Raw genomic sequence first — 15,673 nt, 5'->3', positions numbered from 1 at the left:
TGTGATGTAAAATTAATTTTACTCAAATCTAAATGTTATAAATTAAACAAATTTTAAAAAGTAACAATGTTTTTTATTGAGAACCCCCCCCGCGTACTCGGAAGTAAACAAAGCGCTCACATGTATGGCCAAGATGGCAGTAGACAGAAAAGTCTGATATCTGTCACCTGTAAAGAAAGCTTAATTTAAACAAACATTATAAACTTACTGTTTTATATTTTTAATTATCAGACGTTGTAGAAAACACACGTTTCTTGCTCCAACGTCAAACACAAGCACAGCAGCAGAATGAGCAACATTTACATCCAAGAGCCGCCAACCAATGGAAAGGTAAGCGCGACTTTTTTTAAATTATAACTTCTACTTTATCCTTTTATCTGCATTTCTCTCTGTCGTTTTCCATATGTTCTTTACTTTTACAGCTTATATCGCTGAGGACGGTTAGCTATGTTGCATATTTCGCTGAATACTATTTAAATGCAATGTAACACCTGATATTTGTACTCGATTACAGCTCCAAAAGTTTGCATTATAATAAATAAATTTTAAAAAAAAACCACAGATATTCTGAGTGTTCATTGAATGTCCTGAAGCTAACGTTATTTGTGTCAGGTGAGATGTTTGAGTGGGACGTTTAAATCACTTTTCTGGCAACAGGTAAATGTGGAAATGTGGTAATAATGTATTATTTAAATGTCCCACTTTGTGACAGGTCCTGTTGAAGACCTCTGCAGGTGACATTGACATTGAGCTGTGGTCCAAGGAGGCTCCTAAAGCATGCAGGAACTTTGTGCAACTGTGCATGGAAGGTAAAAAGTCAAATCCAGTTCAAAGACATGTTGTATTCTCTAAGACGCTGCAGTCATTACAGCAATATCACACATCCAAGCTTTGAGAGGTCCGCGTTTGTACTTTAAAACATTTCCGCACCATGTTGAGATTTAAATGAAAATCTACCAATATTAGCCACTTTGATGTTTAAAATGAGTCATGCTTATATAAAGTCAATCATAAGGTTTTGGGGTTATCCTTTAAGTATTCTGGTTTGAAGATGCAAGCACCTTAAATAAATATATTCCTAATTGTCCTCTATATTGTCTTCTTAAATTACATTGAATATACATTTATCACTCTGGCATGATGGTGCAGCAGAAGCGTCGTTACATTCTTAAAGAGGAGCCTTCATAATATAAAACACGGATTAACATTGAGTGTTAATATGTTATATTGTGGTTACACACTTTACGTAGCAGTCTATTTTATTTCATCATAGTTTCAGAATTTTAAATACACTTTTAATGACTCTTCATATTTATATTATTATCTCTCTTTATTAGACACCCTGACACTCACCTTCATATGTTATTAGTTACAACAGACTCTTCCAAGACCATTCTTGGATTCTTTTTTTTTTCTCGCACACCCAAAATTGGTCATTTCAGTTATGAATTTAATTGTTGTAATTCTTTATTTTATGGGTCCTTAGGTTTCCTGGAATTAACTATGTAATTCTGTTCTAATTGCGGGAGAAAATAATTCCTGTTATTGAAAGAAAAGCTCAATTTAAAAGTCAATTTTAATGCATCAATGATTTATTATTAGACATTTTATTATCCGCATATGTTGACTTTTATGCTTGCCTGCAGACAAATGACCGACTGTGTACTCGCTGACGGAAAGACTCTCTAGTTGACGCCAGCAGTTCATTGCAGTTAATTAATTGGAAGGGCACCAACGGAATACTGTCTCTATTTTCCTTGTAATTACTCCCAATTTACATAGTTATTTCCAGGAAACTCCTTGGAAATTATTGGGAAATTTTTCTGAAATTACAGGCCTGTAAAATAAACTTTATTCTCTTATATTTCTCTTTCCTCTAGGTTACTATGATGGCACAATATTTCACCGAGTGGTGCCTGAGTTTATTGTTCAGGGTGGAGATCCCACTGGAACAGGAACAGGTGGAGAGTCCATCTTCGGTCGGCCATTTAAGGTCAGCCTGCTTCTATACTTCCTTTCTGATCATTCTGTATGATTAATGGTAAAACTAAGTGTAAAACTTATTGCACACTAACTTATTAACCTGTGTGCTGAACTTTTAGGATGAGTTTCACTCCAGATTGCGCTTCAATCGGAGGGGTTTGGTTGCCATGGCAAATGCTGGGCCACATGATAACGGCAGTCAGTTTTTCTTCACCTTGGGACGCGCAGATGAACTCAACAATAAACACACCATATTCGCCAAGGTAAATATTTCCTATGTTTGTTAGCGTCAGTCCTGGGCCAGATATTACTCTCTGTGTCAAATGCCTCCCATATGCAAGGACTCAAATCAGCATCATCCTCCTGAATTCCTGAATTAAGTGCATGTCACCATTTGTTTTGTTTTTTTAAATAATCCCCAATGCAGGTCACAGGAGACACGGTTTACAATATGCTCAGATTAGCAGAAGTTGAATGTGACAACGAGGAAAGACCTTTGAATGCCCACAAGATAAAAACTGCTGAGGTATTTTCTTCTTCTTCTACTTTTATCCTTCGCTTGACAACCTTTTTAATTTTTTAGTGTCTCTGATGTAAAAACCCTTCGTCTCTTCCAGGTGCTTCATTCTCCCTTTGATGACATTATTCCTCGGGAACTAAAGAAAGCCAAAAAGGAAAAAGATAAAGAGGATGGAAAGAAATCACAGTCAAAAGCCACAAAGTGAGTGCTCAGACTTCATCTGTCTACCTGACAATATAAATACCTGTACTATTGGAAGGTTTTTGTTAAATAACCATAAACCACCATCTTTGTTGTGTCTTTAATAATAGTAGTACAGTGTTTGGTGCCCTAAACAGATGTGATCTTATATGTTCTTGTTCTTCTTCGGCCTCATTGGGTCATCATCCTTAAAACTACACAGTCTTGTTGTTATTGATGCTTCATTGTGTTGATTTTTGTAGGAACTTCAGTCTGTTGTCATTTGGAGAGGAAGCCGAAGAGGAAGAGGAGATGGTGAATCAAGTCAGCCAGGTAGTGAAGTGTAAAACTCAAATGGTTCCTGCTGAGCAGTTATACTGTATATATGTACCACCTCGCCTTTGTTTCTTGGTAAATTTAAGGTATTTCTAATATTTCTTTCTCTTAAACTTAAATTGATGTTTTAGAAATTGAGGTCGCATTGACATTTTTAAACGAAATCCAAATGTGTAAGAACAAAATGAGTTGCTCATCATTGTTTATGTTCCTTCAGACACTAAAGGGAAAAAGCAAAAGCAGCCACGACCTCCTGAAAGATGATCCCAGACTGAGCTCCGTTCCAGCAGTTAATAAGTATGTACAATTATACAATAAACACCTTTCTCTTAAATGAACACACTGTATTTGTACAGTATGTTTGGACTGTATATGTATATATATTTTTATATGTGGTGCTATACAAATCAAATCAATCAATTTCTACTTTAAAAGGAAAAAGAAGAAGGGGGCATCAGGAGATCCAGCTGAGGTGAGTCGGACACTTTGTAAAGATCAACAACAACGTTCCCGGAGTCGCTTTTATCTGATCGTGAGTTTCAATGCGTTCTTCCAGACAGACGACGAGGTCGATGGAGACGCTGAAGGCGATACGGACGAGGGGGAAGACTATGACTCGGATGAAAGAGAGAAGATGAGAGAGCTCATCGGCAAAAAGCTACAGAAAGAAAAAGGCGGAGAGAAAGCGGCGGAGCTCAGCGAGGAGGAGCGAGGGAAGAAGCCCAACCGCAGGTACGACTGTCAGTCTCAATCTGAAATATAAACTGTTAGTCTGCTTGATGACAGTATCGGTAAGTCGTTCCACTTGTAATGCAGTGTAACAACCTGGTGGGGGAGCTGTTGAACTGTGTAAAAAAGGGAATAGGTGATAAACTCTCTCCTGTTTAATCAATACACAGAGATGAGAATAGACCATCCAAACTTTTATGTCTCTGACAAGCAGAACATCCACAGGGAGAGGACCTGGGCTTTAAATATTTTTATTTAGAACACTGAGTGCCGATCCACGAAATGTCAAGAAGCATTGGAAAAGTTTTGAAAACAGTTTTACAGAGCGTAAGGCGACCTCTTTAAATGTCTTTTGTCTTCCCAACACCCCCAAATATTCCTCTTAATGTGATATATGACAAGGAAAAGAAGCAATTCCTTACATTTGAGAATCCGGAACCAGGGAATGTTTGGGTCTTTTGGGATCAATCAATTATCAAAATAGTTGCAGTTCATTTTCTGTCAACGACTAATCCTTTCAGCTCTTCATCTTGAAATATCATGACCACAAAAACAGACCCACAAGAGATGAGAATGATTCATATAATATTTAGACACTCCTAAGGCGCAGTCACACTGAAAACAATCATTAACTTGTATTAATTACAGCCTCTCTGCAACAGCAAATCCCCTCAAAACAGTTTTGTCTGCCGGCTACTCTGATTAGGTCGTTGTTGGATTTCAGAAGCAGTTTGACAGACAAATTGGTGCACACATTGATGTGCAGTTTACCGTGTTGTTTAAAACATGTGCATCACTCCGATATAGCACACTGTGCTGTTCACAAGCAGTCAAACTGTAAAATGCAAATGGTCATATGCAAAAACCTCCACCGTCATATTAAACAAAAAGACCGTTATACTGTCTGACCAGCTGTCCAAAACTTCAAAATGTTCCATTTGTTATCATATGTGACAATGAAACGCAGGAAATGTTCATATTTTAGAAGCTAGGAGCAGATATTTTGCTAAAAACTGTATCAGCAGCATATGTGTGAGCTGTCAGGCATTAACATTGCACTTTAAAGACTGACGTTCAGTCCTCAGTATGCGTTACTTCTCACAGTGCAACTCAATCGCACCTTTAATTAGATGCCTAAATGCCCGTTTATTTCAAACCTCACACCTACAGTTTGTAATGCAGGCTAAATCCTAAGTTGAGATAACCCTGATGACATCACTTTGACATTATCAGAGTTACTTTGTCAGACCTCATAAAGCCACAGAAGACCTTTAACAACTAATGGAGTTAATGCTCAGGTTGACCAGGAAAATGAAATTCATGTGTAAAATCTGTGAAGTGCTCCTTTTAAAAAGGATTTTATAAAAATGTCAGTGTTGGGTGTTTTTATATCCAATGTATTTTAATAGCACAGCACTTTTTAAACAGCATTCAAATAATAGAGATACTGGTACTACTAGAGTTTTTACTACTTTTCATGAAAATGCTCTTGAACGTAGCTCCAGCGAAGCCTGGCGTGATCGTCATCCGCATATCTTCCTGCTCTGTTTCTACACACATCCACTCGCTTTCACACACACACACACACACACACACACACACACACACACACACCCAAACACGCACATATCTCAGTTGTAGCTCACTGGACCAACATCAGTGGACCTGCTATTTGAAACAGGAATGTTGGCACTCAAACCAAATTACTTACTGTGCTGAAGTAGAAGCAAACAGTACGTCTGTCTGAGCCAACAGTGTGAGTGAACTCAAGGTGAGAGTGGAAGGCGATGGTGTGTGAGACAACATTAGTATGAAAATGACCTGAGGAGAATGGAGAGGGTGATTTATCTTTCATCTCTCTTTGATGCTGCTGGTCGGCCGGTTATCTCTCCTCCATATCCTCTTAACAGGTAGCCCTCAACACACATAATCAACATACCCTTCTCTCATTAGTGCTAATGGGATAAGGACTGGGCCCCCAGTCTCTGTGTGTCTGTGTGTGTGTGTGTGTGTGTGTGTGTGTGTGTGTGTGTGTGTGTGTGTGTGTGTCTGTGTGTGTGTGTGTGTGCCCTGACTGACAGCCAGCCCAATGCAGGCAGACTGTAGTATATTAAACACAAGCGCAGATTGTTTTGCTACAAGAACTGTAACCCAACACAGTGGTTTGTCTTGGCAGGGAATCAAAGAGCAGGCTGGTAGGTACAGTGTTAGTCCGGGACAAAGGGGGCATTGTTGCAGGGTGAGCTCTGCTCTCCCACCGTTGCTTTGCTTTGAGCTTTCAGCTGCTGTGTGCGCAAGGAGGAACACCAACTGGTATCTGGTCACCTGGGAAAAAAAGGAGGGGGGACGTTAAAAAGCAGCAACCTTTTCTCAGTTGTGTCTGATCGACTTCACTGATGCAGGAGTTCAGTTGTTTGCTCTCTCAGACGTGCAGTATGTGATGTGTGTGAAGGACAGTTCTCTGGTGTCTGCAGTGTTCTCAGGCCTCAGTTAGGGGGAAATTTTATAAAGCTGATTGTATCTTTTTTTCCTCAAAGTCAAGGCTGCTGAGACAACCTTGAAATCAGGAGTCTCCCTGAAAACCAAAATAGTATTTGCATCAGGTCAAAACTATCTTACGTTGCTCTCCAGCAGCCAGATGATATTCCACTGCGATATTCCATGATTGCAAAATGCTTGGACTTGTTCGCGTTCACAAGATAGTTGCCAAATAATGCTGCACTGTACCTGAACCAAGAAAAAGTTTAAAACTGTGAAGATGAGTCACAATCGATCCTGAGTTTGTCTCTACTTGCTGTGATGTTTGATGTTGTTGGTAAAACTGCTTTTAGCTTCTGCACTCACAGTTTGACACGTCTCTTATGTTCCTATTGATCAAGTCTGGTTTTGTTGTGTTTGAACTAGGCCTCTTTAGGGGGTTTTGCTTTATAAAAGACACTACTGAATGAAGTCCCAAAAGCAGTGTATGTGGTAGTCGCCACTTTTGTTAAACCCGACGGGGCATGACTGGGGAAGCAAAACGCTTCCATATGGCTGTGGGACACAGTGTGAGCTGCTTCTGCCAGCAGGGCCTGGCTCCCTCTGCTGTCTCTGGTAATCGCTTTTCAGTTACTCGAGGCTGAAGATAATGACAGAAGTGCACTTCCTGTTATTTATATCACTTGTTATCACATACTTATATATTGTGGATACAGTGCGTGGCAGCAGACTTTAATAAAAAAATCAAGATTATCACATCATCCACATCATGTCCCTTTACAGTAAGTCGTCAAAATAATGACTAAAGTGTGTGTGTGTGTGTGTGTGTGTGTGTGTGTGTGTGTGTGTGTGTGTGTGTGTGTGTGTGTGTGTGTGTGTGTGTTTATGGTGAAAAGCATTATGGCATCATGATATAAGGTTATTATTTATTGTCAATAAAAGTCACTATGTGGCACATGTATGCAGTCAAACAGATGTTTAAATCAATGATCTGTTGTCCATATATTTCGTTTGATAAGTGCCAATTTCTCAAACAATCATTTGTTGTGTAAAATCAGAGAAAATGGTTAAAAATGGCAATCACAATTTCCTAGCGCCCCATTTGACATTGAAATTGATGGAAACAAACTGTCCAAAACCCAAAGATCTTCAGTTTAATATCGTACAAGTAAGTAAATAAATGAATTAATAAAACCAGAAAAAAGCACGCTGGAGAAGGTGGAACCAGTGATTTTGTGGCATTTTGGCTCAAAAGAATGACTTAAAGGATTAATCCAGTTATCAAAATAGTGAAACTGATTCATTTTCTGTCCACCGACTAATCATTCTATTGTGTTTGTTTTTAACTACAGCTTGCTTTGGGTCATTTGTGCACAGAAATGTGTGGAATGATAAAATGAAAGGATTATATCATCCTCATATGATTCCACTTAAAGTCGATCAGCAGTTATATGGAGTTATCACCCAGCTTTATATGTGAATAATGGCCAGGAATGTAACATCTAGTCAAATAAGACACTTTTTTTCCCCCGCCTGTGGCGCTCTAAAACATCAGTTAGTGTTCCTTCTGGCACTCTGCCATACAAGTGTGTGTCTTAATTAGAGCTGCCACTAATGATTATTTTCATTATTGATTAATCTGCTGATTTTTTTCCCTCTTCATCTAAGCATTTAGACTATAACATGTTAGAAACTACTGAAACATGTCCAGCATAGTATTCCAGAGCCTGAGATGACATCTTGAAATGTTTTGTTTTGTCCAACAGTCCAAAAACCAAAGAGATTCAGTTTACAATTATATAAAACAGAGAAAAGCAGCAAATCCTCACACTGGAGAAGCTGCAACCAGAGAATGTTTTTGCTTAAAAAAGTGACTAAACTATTAATTGATTATTTTAAAAGTTGCAAATTACTTTTTTCAGTCAGTGAATAGATTAATTGACAAATGGTTGCAGTTCTAGTCTTCATCTTGCTGTTTCTGGATTGTATTAGTCTTTAAGAAAGCATTCTTCTAGCCTTGTGGACAGTGTAACTTAAAGGGGACATCAGACAGTAATTATCCTGCCCAAGTGGCCGTACCCCGGACGCTGCGTCACTCTGTATTAATTGGCTGCACCTGTCTCTTGTCATCGGTCATAACCCAACGCGTTCTCAGGGAAAGGTTGCAGAGATCAAGAAAGCATTCGGAGCTGCTTTTGTGCAGAAAACTGCTTGAGATAATCCAGTTCTTGGCAGCGGGATTGTGTATGTTTTGGAACTGCCAGGTTTACACATCTCTGGCCCACTGTAGCATGTCTGCCCCAAATGGGGCACTTGCTCCCTGGAAACAGTTCCAGACAGCGATGCATGTCTAGGACGAGGGAGTCAAGACTTTTTGAAAATGAATTTAAAAAAAAAACAGCAGAACGCTACTTGGACTGTGATCAATGTCAACATTTGGCATTGTACACTCTGTCTTCTACTCTAAAATAAGCAAAATCTTGAAGAGGAATAGAAAATTCACGACTAGATGTAAAGATAAGAAAGGTGATATTCTACAAGATTCATTACTTTCTTCACTCATGACTTAACAACAGGAGGCCAAATGAGCCCCGTCGATAATTGCGAGGCAGATAAGCCGCTCTAAAAGAGGAACCTTGGTCCACTGCGTGGGTAATGTGTTGGTCTAGATCACTCTGCAAAGTCATGCAAATTCCTGTGTTGAGGTTGGATTCCTCCACTCCAGCTCACAGTTCTCCTTGGCTTTTGACCAAGCCATGGAGTGCCCCCTGAGGGGAGTTCACCCAGCCATCTTGTTATTCTAGCACATTCATCCACATCACTTGCTCAGTCGTTAGACTCCACCATAGCAGGGAGAAGCTGCTGCTTCCATCCTTGTGGTGTGCGACCTATAAAGAAGTCTTAGGTGTTACCTTTTACTTATTTGACTTGTTGCAATCATGGTGTGGCTGTATTTGAACTTAAAACAGTTCTACTTTATCGGTTATTACATTTCTTAAAGTCACTTTGAAGCTAGAAAATGAGAATACAGAGAAATCCAAAAAAGGCAAGTACGCCTGCTTGTACATTTTGGAAAACGATTGAGTTTTTGATGAACCATACAGTCATCACCGTACTATTTTTAAGGTTGTCGAATTCCTGTGTCAGCCTCAGACTCCTGCCAGACACTGGAGTATTAAATGCAAGGTTCTGAATCATGAGAGAGTTCTTGGTCTCCTGCCAATCACTTCATATGCTTTCTTTATGAAAAGTTAATCATCCACAGCTCTCTGGATTTCACTGTTTTTGAGTTTTCTGAAAGAATGACAGTAGCTGGCAGCCCCCAAGTAGACCCGGTCCACTGGGACTGGTATGGATTCACTGAGAGGATTCATATTATATCTAGCTTTGTCCATTTAGGTCTGTTTAGTGGCTTTTCTATCTCTGCTTGGCCTTGAATTTTTTTAAATGACCTTCAGAGTCCCATCTTTTGCTGGCAGATGGAGAGCCCTGTTGATTGGATGGATGGATGGATGGATGGATGGATGGATGGATGTGGCTTTTGGAGAAAAGGGGCAGATGGCCAGGGAATGCTTCACAAACTCCTCTTCTTCCATCCTTCCTGTCATCCTTTAGGTGTTGCTATTCACCCACTTTGATTAAATTTGATTCTACTGGACTGCACCAGGGTTTGGTAATGTGTTAAAATGATCCAACCAGCCACCGTCAGTCCAACAGTTGGCGACTGCAGACATTTTTACGCATGTGTGTGCTGCGCCAATTTTCTGTCGATTGACTAATCATTTACGCTCTAACATTAAGCCGAGACAGATGTATTTGAATTAGTGCCTGGTCTTAATTTATCACAGTATCGTGTCTATGTATACATCATTAACAAAAAATTGCAGTACAGAAATGCCAAAGATGTGTTTGAGGTCTTTAAGAAACAGTGTTATTATTACATAGTCTGTCCACCAGAGAGCACTGACATGTTTATTTTTCATCTGTAAAATCTCACGCTCAGATTTGGTTATTTACGAATTGTGACCAAGAAATGTACAAAGAGGTCCGTATAAAAGATTTTTATGTTACATGTTCATGTTAAAAACAAATATTGGCGACTATGTCATTAGTAGTTTTGAAAAAAAATCTCAGACACTGATATCAGCCTTAATAAAGACCTGGGAAATACTCTAGATACAGTTCAACAAATTGTGATTTATCCAGTCTTGTCAAAAATGTGGGTCTTACATTATTCTTCAGGGTGTAGAAACAAAATAATTTGTAGTGTTGCGGTGTGAGGGTCTTGAGAGGAATTTGCTGAGCCTCAAGGTGTGTCTTAACAGGTGTTGTTGGGGCTTTTCCTGTCCTTTCTGGCCTCTTTCTCTTTATTGGCACTGGCCTGTGGAGCCGATTGTTTGGTTGTTGCCTTGGATACGTCTCTTGTTTTCCGAATGGCAGCATGTCAAGGCAGGCAGAAAATGATCACTCAGTCCAAAGTGTTCCTCAGAATATATATGCATAAAACCTCACCTCTCAGTCCTGCAGAAGAGTGGACTGTTCAAGCAAGAGCCTTGCATCATACTTGACTCACTGTTAATTTTACTGAAACACACACAAGTCATGTCAAGAAGGCCTCTCTGGACACGTAGAGGAGAAAATGATGCTTCAGACAATGATACTGTGTATATAGACACAAATACTGTGTATATATTCCAATCTAATTCAACAATTTTGTTGTGTTTGCTACTGGTAAAACCATAATTCAGGCAGCAGGAATCCCTGTTGCACTCACTTGAAGGGGGAATTCTACTGATTTTCACACATAAAGATCAGTTTACTAGTCATGAGGTGTACTATACAGCCTGTGAAAACAGCTGTATGTTATCGCCTGTGGTTCTGGAGGAGCTTTGTCAAGTCCGAAAAAACAACCCTGGAGACTAAGAGCTTGGAGACCACAAATCTTTACCAGAAAGTTGCATTATGGGAAGTGTAGGATACAGCATTTTTGGAGCTTGACCTGTACCAAGGACTCAAAGTGATCTGTACCTCTGTTGATTTGGCATGTGTCTCTTGTGAGTCTCCTCGGTCAATGGAAGTGTAAATTGCTGGTGTAGACCTTCAAAAAATGTCAGTTTGCTCTGTTAAATCTGACAAATGTAGCTGCCTTTGTAATTGTCATTTCTAGAGGTAGACAACATAACATGTAAAGTAGAAGGGCACTCGGAGAATGCAGACCTCCTCAAAGGCCAATAGTCCAGTCTTCTATATGCAGAAAGGCATTGCAATTGAGCTTTCTCCAGTGAAAAATGATGCATGTGTCCTCCCCGTTGTTTGGATCCACTCCATAATTCAATAGGTTCTTCCATGGCCCATGCTACACCCTTCCACCAAGTTTCATGAATTTTGGACCAGTATGTTTCCTATAATCCTAGGCGGAGTTAAATATTCTTTTTCAAGGACAACACAGACACAAAGGTGGTGGCACACAAGAGTTACTTAGTCCTGAAAAAAGTTTCAAATATCATGGGAACAGAAAAAAAGTGCCTTAGAAAAAAGCAGGTCTTCAATTGTAGACCATGACTGAGTTCCCACTTGAGATAAACTGGTTGTGTTTACTTTTGGTGGATGCTGTCTGCGAATCAGACCAAAAATTTTAACCTCTTGTGTGAAATGTAAAATTGTCAATGACAGCAATAGTCTTTGAATTATTACATTATTGTGTCCACCTCTGGTTTGTCACATCTGAGTATCATTACCATACTGTATATAAATAGTGTGTCTCAGAAAAGAGGTTTGTTGTCATTGCTTCTAGACAGAGCTGAGCAGGCGACTTCCCCACACAGGCCAAGTCTGTCTCTGCCAACCAGTTCTGCTCTTGGCAACGCAGTTTGGATTCAGCTGCAACATTTTTTTCTCCAGGAAAAGAGAGGACTAACAACTGTATGTCTGACTGATTCCTCATGTGTATCCTCGGGAGCAGCAGGGAAGTTAACGAGGAAGAGACATGACATCAAGTCAGCCACAGCTTGTAATATTTGCCAAGGCACTTACAGTTAAAATATCACTCAGTTTGATGACTCGATGCTTTGCCACAGACAATGTCAGAGAATTAAACAAAAGTAACATGAGTGTTGGAAAGCAAGAAACAGAAGAATGAAAGTTCCAGATAAAAGGAAAGAAAAGGATATAAATGAATGTCAGTCCGGAGAAGCAGATGTAAGAAACAAAGGCAGCCATTGTTTGGTCTGGAGATGCCTCACATGTTTCTAGGCCAGGGGCCCAGACTGTGCAGCTTACCTGTGCTTTGTGGCTCCGCAAGAGAATGGGACAGAAACAGAGCTGTCAGGCAGTACAAAAATATTATCATTTCCTAACATAACATATCTGCTCTGAAACTGGCAGTAGTCTCAATCATGTGAAAGGGAACAATAATCAGCATTGCTGGCCATGGTTCAGACTTCTAGCATTTAGCCTTGCATGAGCTGGGCTTCAGGCCACCTGCCAAAAAGGACACTACCTTGAGTCAAGGATGTGCCTTGGCCTGGCTCCTTCATCCAGTTAAAGATTTTATAAGGGTTGCTGGACATGAGCAGTGCTTGTAATACTTAACGTTTTGCCACTCGAGGAAAGGAAGTATAAAGTTTTTCATTACCTCTGCCACAAACAGCACTTGACAGATGTGTATTTCTTGTATTACTGGACGTTTATGTAGTTTATTGCACACAACGTGCAATAATATCACATGGATTTCATCCAAAGTGTTGTGCTCTGCTTAACATAGATATTCACTGTGTGCTTATAATGCTTATGCAGAGGTGTGGGCTCAAGTTACCCAACTTGGACTCGAATCAGACTCAAGTAATGAATCTCATGAGTTTAGACTTGAGCTGATTCTTAAAAAAAAAGAAAAAAAAAAAAAAAAAAAGAATTGTCAAGGGCACATCATGACTTGTTTAGGACTCAAAACACAACGTTAAGGACTTGGACTTGAAATGGGACTTGATTGCTTTGACTTTGTACTTGACTTGGCACTTGTTGGTCTTGACTTGAGACTTTACTGTATTGACTAGGGATTTGATTTGGAACTTGTTGGACACAACTTATAAGTTGATTTGGGACTTGTTGGTTATGACTTTGGGCTTGATATTGAACTTTATGGGTATTGACTTGGGACTTGTTGGTCTTGACTTGAGACTTTCCTGTATTGACTTGGGATTTGATTTGGGTCTTGACTTTTGGCTTGATTTCGAACTGTTTGGATGTTGACTTGGGACTTGCCTCTCTTGGAATGTGACTTTGGTCTTGACTTGAGACTTGTTTTCCCTTGACTTGGGATTTGATTTGGGACTTGTTGGCCTTTACTTGGGACTTGATTCTCTTGACTTGGGACTTGTTGGTCTTGACCAGGGAACTGTATGTGTATATATATTTAAAAGTCTCTAACAGTAGCATATAACATTTAAAATATTACAGTTAGTTTAATACACACAGGTTTTAGTTGCATTTCACCTCACCAGCATGTATTTTCTAAATATTTTACTTTACGAGATGGAGTACATACCACATATGTAGTCATTAACCACTGTTGACTGACAGCTTTTTAATAGCTTGAAAATTACAGCTCTAATGAGACCTGCTACAATGACAATTACTCATCTGAAAACAAGAAACACATTCTATCTGCTCGACCTCAACACTCCTTGTTGTGCTTTCCAGGAGCTTGAAGGGGAGAACAATTACTTTATTAAGGCTCCGTCAAATTTATTGGAGTAACGCAAGCTTTTAATGTACATTCTTCATTCTGACACTTGCAAGTGTTTTTTTCTTTGTTTTATATACCCACATAATTAGCCGTACGCCATTAAATTTTGAGAAGCATTACGTTTCAGAACAATTGATGTTTGTTTGTAACATGGAGGGTATTGATGTAATGTTTTTAAAATGATATATATGCTACTTTTACACCAGGAGTCAGTGGAGCCAAAAGTCTGTTTAAACTATTTACTGTACATTTGTCACGGCTGACTTTTGTCTGTGAACCTGTTGCTCTGTCATCGTTCTTGTCTGTTACAGGTGTTATCCCTTATAAACGTTATATATGTTGAGTTTAAATTCTTCAACCTCATTTCTCCCCTCGCAGTGATGAATTACGGAAAGAGGCACGGCAGTTGAAGAAGGAACTACTGGCCATAAAGCAAAGGAAAGAAGAAAGCTTAAAACCTGCTGTAGATGAAGTCAAGGAGGGTATGTGAGCAGATTTTATTCCCCTGCTTTTACTGATGTATGTATATCACTGTTACCCATTATGCTGTAAATTTATTGCTGCTTGATAATATACTGCACATATATGTCACCACAACTAGGTGCTTTTTAAGGATGTTTGAAACTATTTCACCACAGAGCTCAAAGTGTGAACAAAGTCTCTAAGAGGGTGGTCCGTGCTACATTCTCTGCTAATGGACACTAAGACAGGCAACCCTCTGATTTTGTCAATTAGTTGCAGACGTCTATTTTTTTCCCCCCCAAGGGTCTGCATTTTTGTGTTAAAGCTCACAGAAAATTGCGTGGGGGTAAATTGTTGAGTGGCCGCCATAGTTGCACATCAAACCCTTTTTGTGTGTTTGTTAGTTTGCAGCTCTGGCCAGTGTGAGTCTGTAAAATATCTGCCCCCAAGATCTCCTCGGGTGCTCACCGCACTGCAGTCTGTCATAATGCCGTCAATCTTTGGATTTTTGCTGATGCTGAAACACATTTTTGAAAATTACCAAAAACCACTTAGGCACAGAAGTTAGCTTGAGGTTGTGTGTGTGTGTATTCTTGTGCAACAAAACAAAATAGTTCACGGGGGGGTTCTGCAGGGACCAGCTTAACCATGGGATTATCACCAGCCAAAATGTACTGAAGACCATGATTGGATTTAGTTGCTCAAACATTGTTTTTGTCTCCACAAACACTGATGGTTTTATGTTTTTTAAACACAGACACTGAACCCACATTTGACTTGCTGCTGATTGGTTCAAGCTTTTAGGTGAAAGAGTACAAAATACAATCACCACATTGTACTTTAATACTAAGATTAACTAAGATTCTGTTCGTGTATCTGACTTAATGTGTTGCTCCTAGTGATATCTGCGTAGAGTTAAGCTGTTTCTGTAAACACACTAAGCAGAAAGAGGCCTTCTCTTAACAGATTCAGTTATAAACTCAAGTGTTGAGTCAGTAACAGCCACGCATTGTTATACCGAGTGGCAACTAGCCTAAGCTCCTCCATTATCTTACAAGGTATTTAAACTCTGCCAGGGACCCTTTTGTTTTGTGCGTCTCTGGCAGCTTAGCCAGAGGCAGGAGTTTCTTTTAAGAGTTCCTCATTACATTTCTGTGTTGGAAGCAAAACTTAATTCCATTAGATGGAATTCTTAGATGTCATGGGCCAATGGCCACTGCAGGGGAGACGGATGTCTGCTC

At 39.6% G+C, this 15,673-nt stretch overlaps 1 protein-coding gene across 1 annotated transcript in view; it reads left to right on the top strand.

The window, feature by feature from the left end:
- The first annotated feature begins 104 nt into the window (after window positions 1-104).
- The window catches only part of cwc27 (CWC27 spliceosome associated cyclophilin), a 30,352-nt gene continuing 14,783 nt past the window's right edge, over window positions 105-15,673 (top strand). The window contains exons 1-11 of the mRNA XM_051412004.1: window positions 105-330; window positions 713-809; window positions 1,881-1,993; window positions 2,103-2,246; window positions 2,411-2,509; window positions 2,601-2,704; window positions 2,947-3,016; window positions 3,237-3,316; window positions 3,455-3,491; window positions 3,576-3,751; window positions 14,349-14,452. Coding sequence (XP_051267964.1) covers window positions 289-330; window positions 713-809; window positions 1,881-1,993; window positions 2,103-2,246; window positions 2,411-2,509; window positions 2,601-2,704; window positions 2,947-3,016; window positions 3,237-3,316; window positions 3,455-3,491; window positions 3,576-3,751; window positions 14,349-14,452 — 1,066 coding nt within the window. The 5' untranslated portion in view covers window positions 105-288. The remainder of the gene's footprint in view (window positions 331-712; window positions 810-1,880; window positions 1,994-2,102; window positions 2,247-2,410; window positions 2,510-2,600; window positions 2,705-2,946; window positions 3,017-3,236; window positions 3,317-3,454; window positions 3,492-3,575; window positions 3,752-14,348; window positions 14,453-15,673) is intronic.

This window comes from Dicentrarchus labrax, unplaced genomic scaffold (assembly GCF_905237075.1).
Source record: "Dicentrarchus labrax unplaced genomic scaffold, dlabrax2021, whole genome shotgun sequence".
Classification (NCBI taxonomy): Eukaryota; Metazoa; Chordata; class Actinopteri; family Moronidae; genus Dicentrarchus; species Dicentrarchus labrax.
This window is presented reverse-complemented; position numbering and strand designations above follow the sequence as displayed.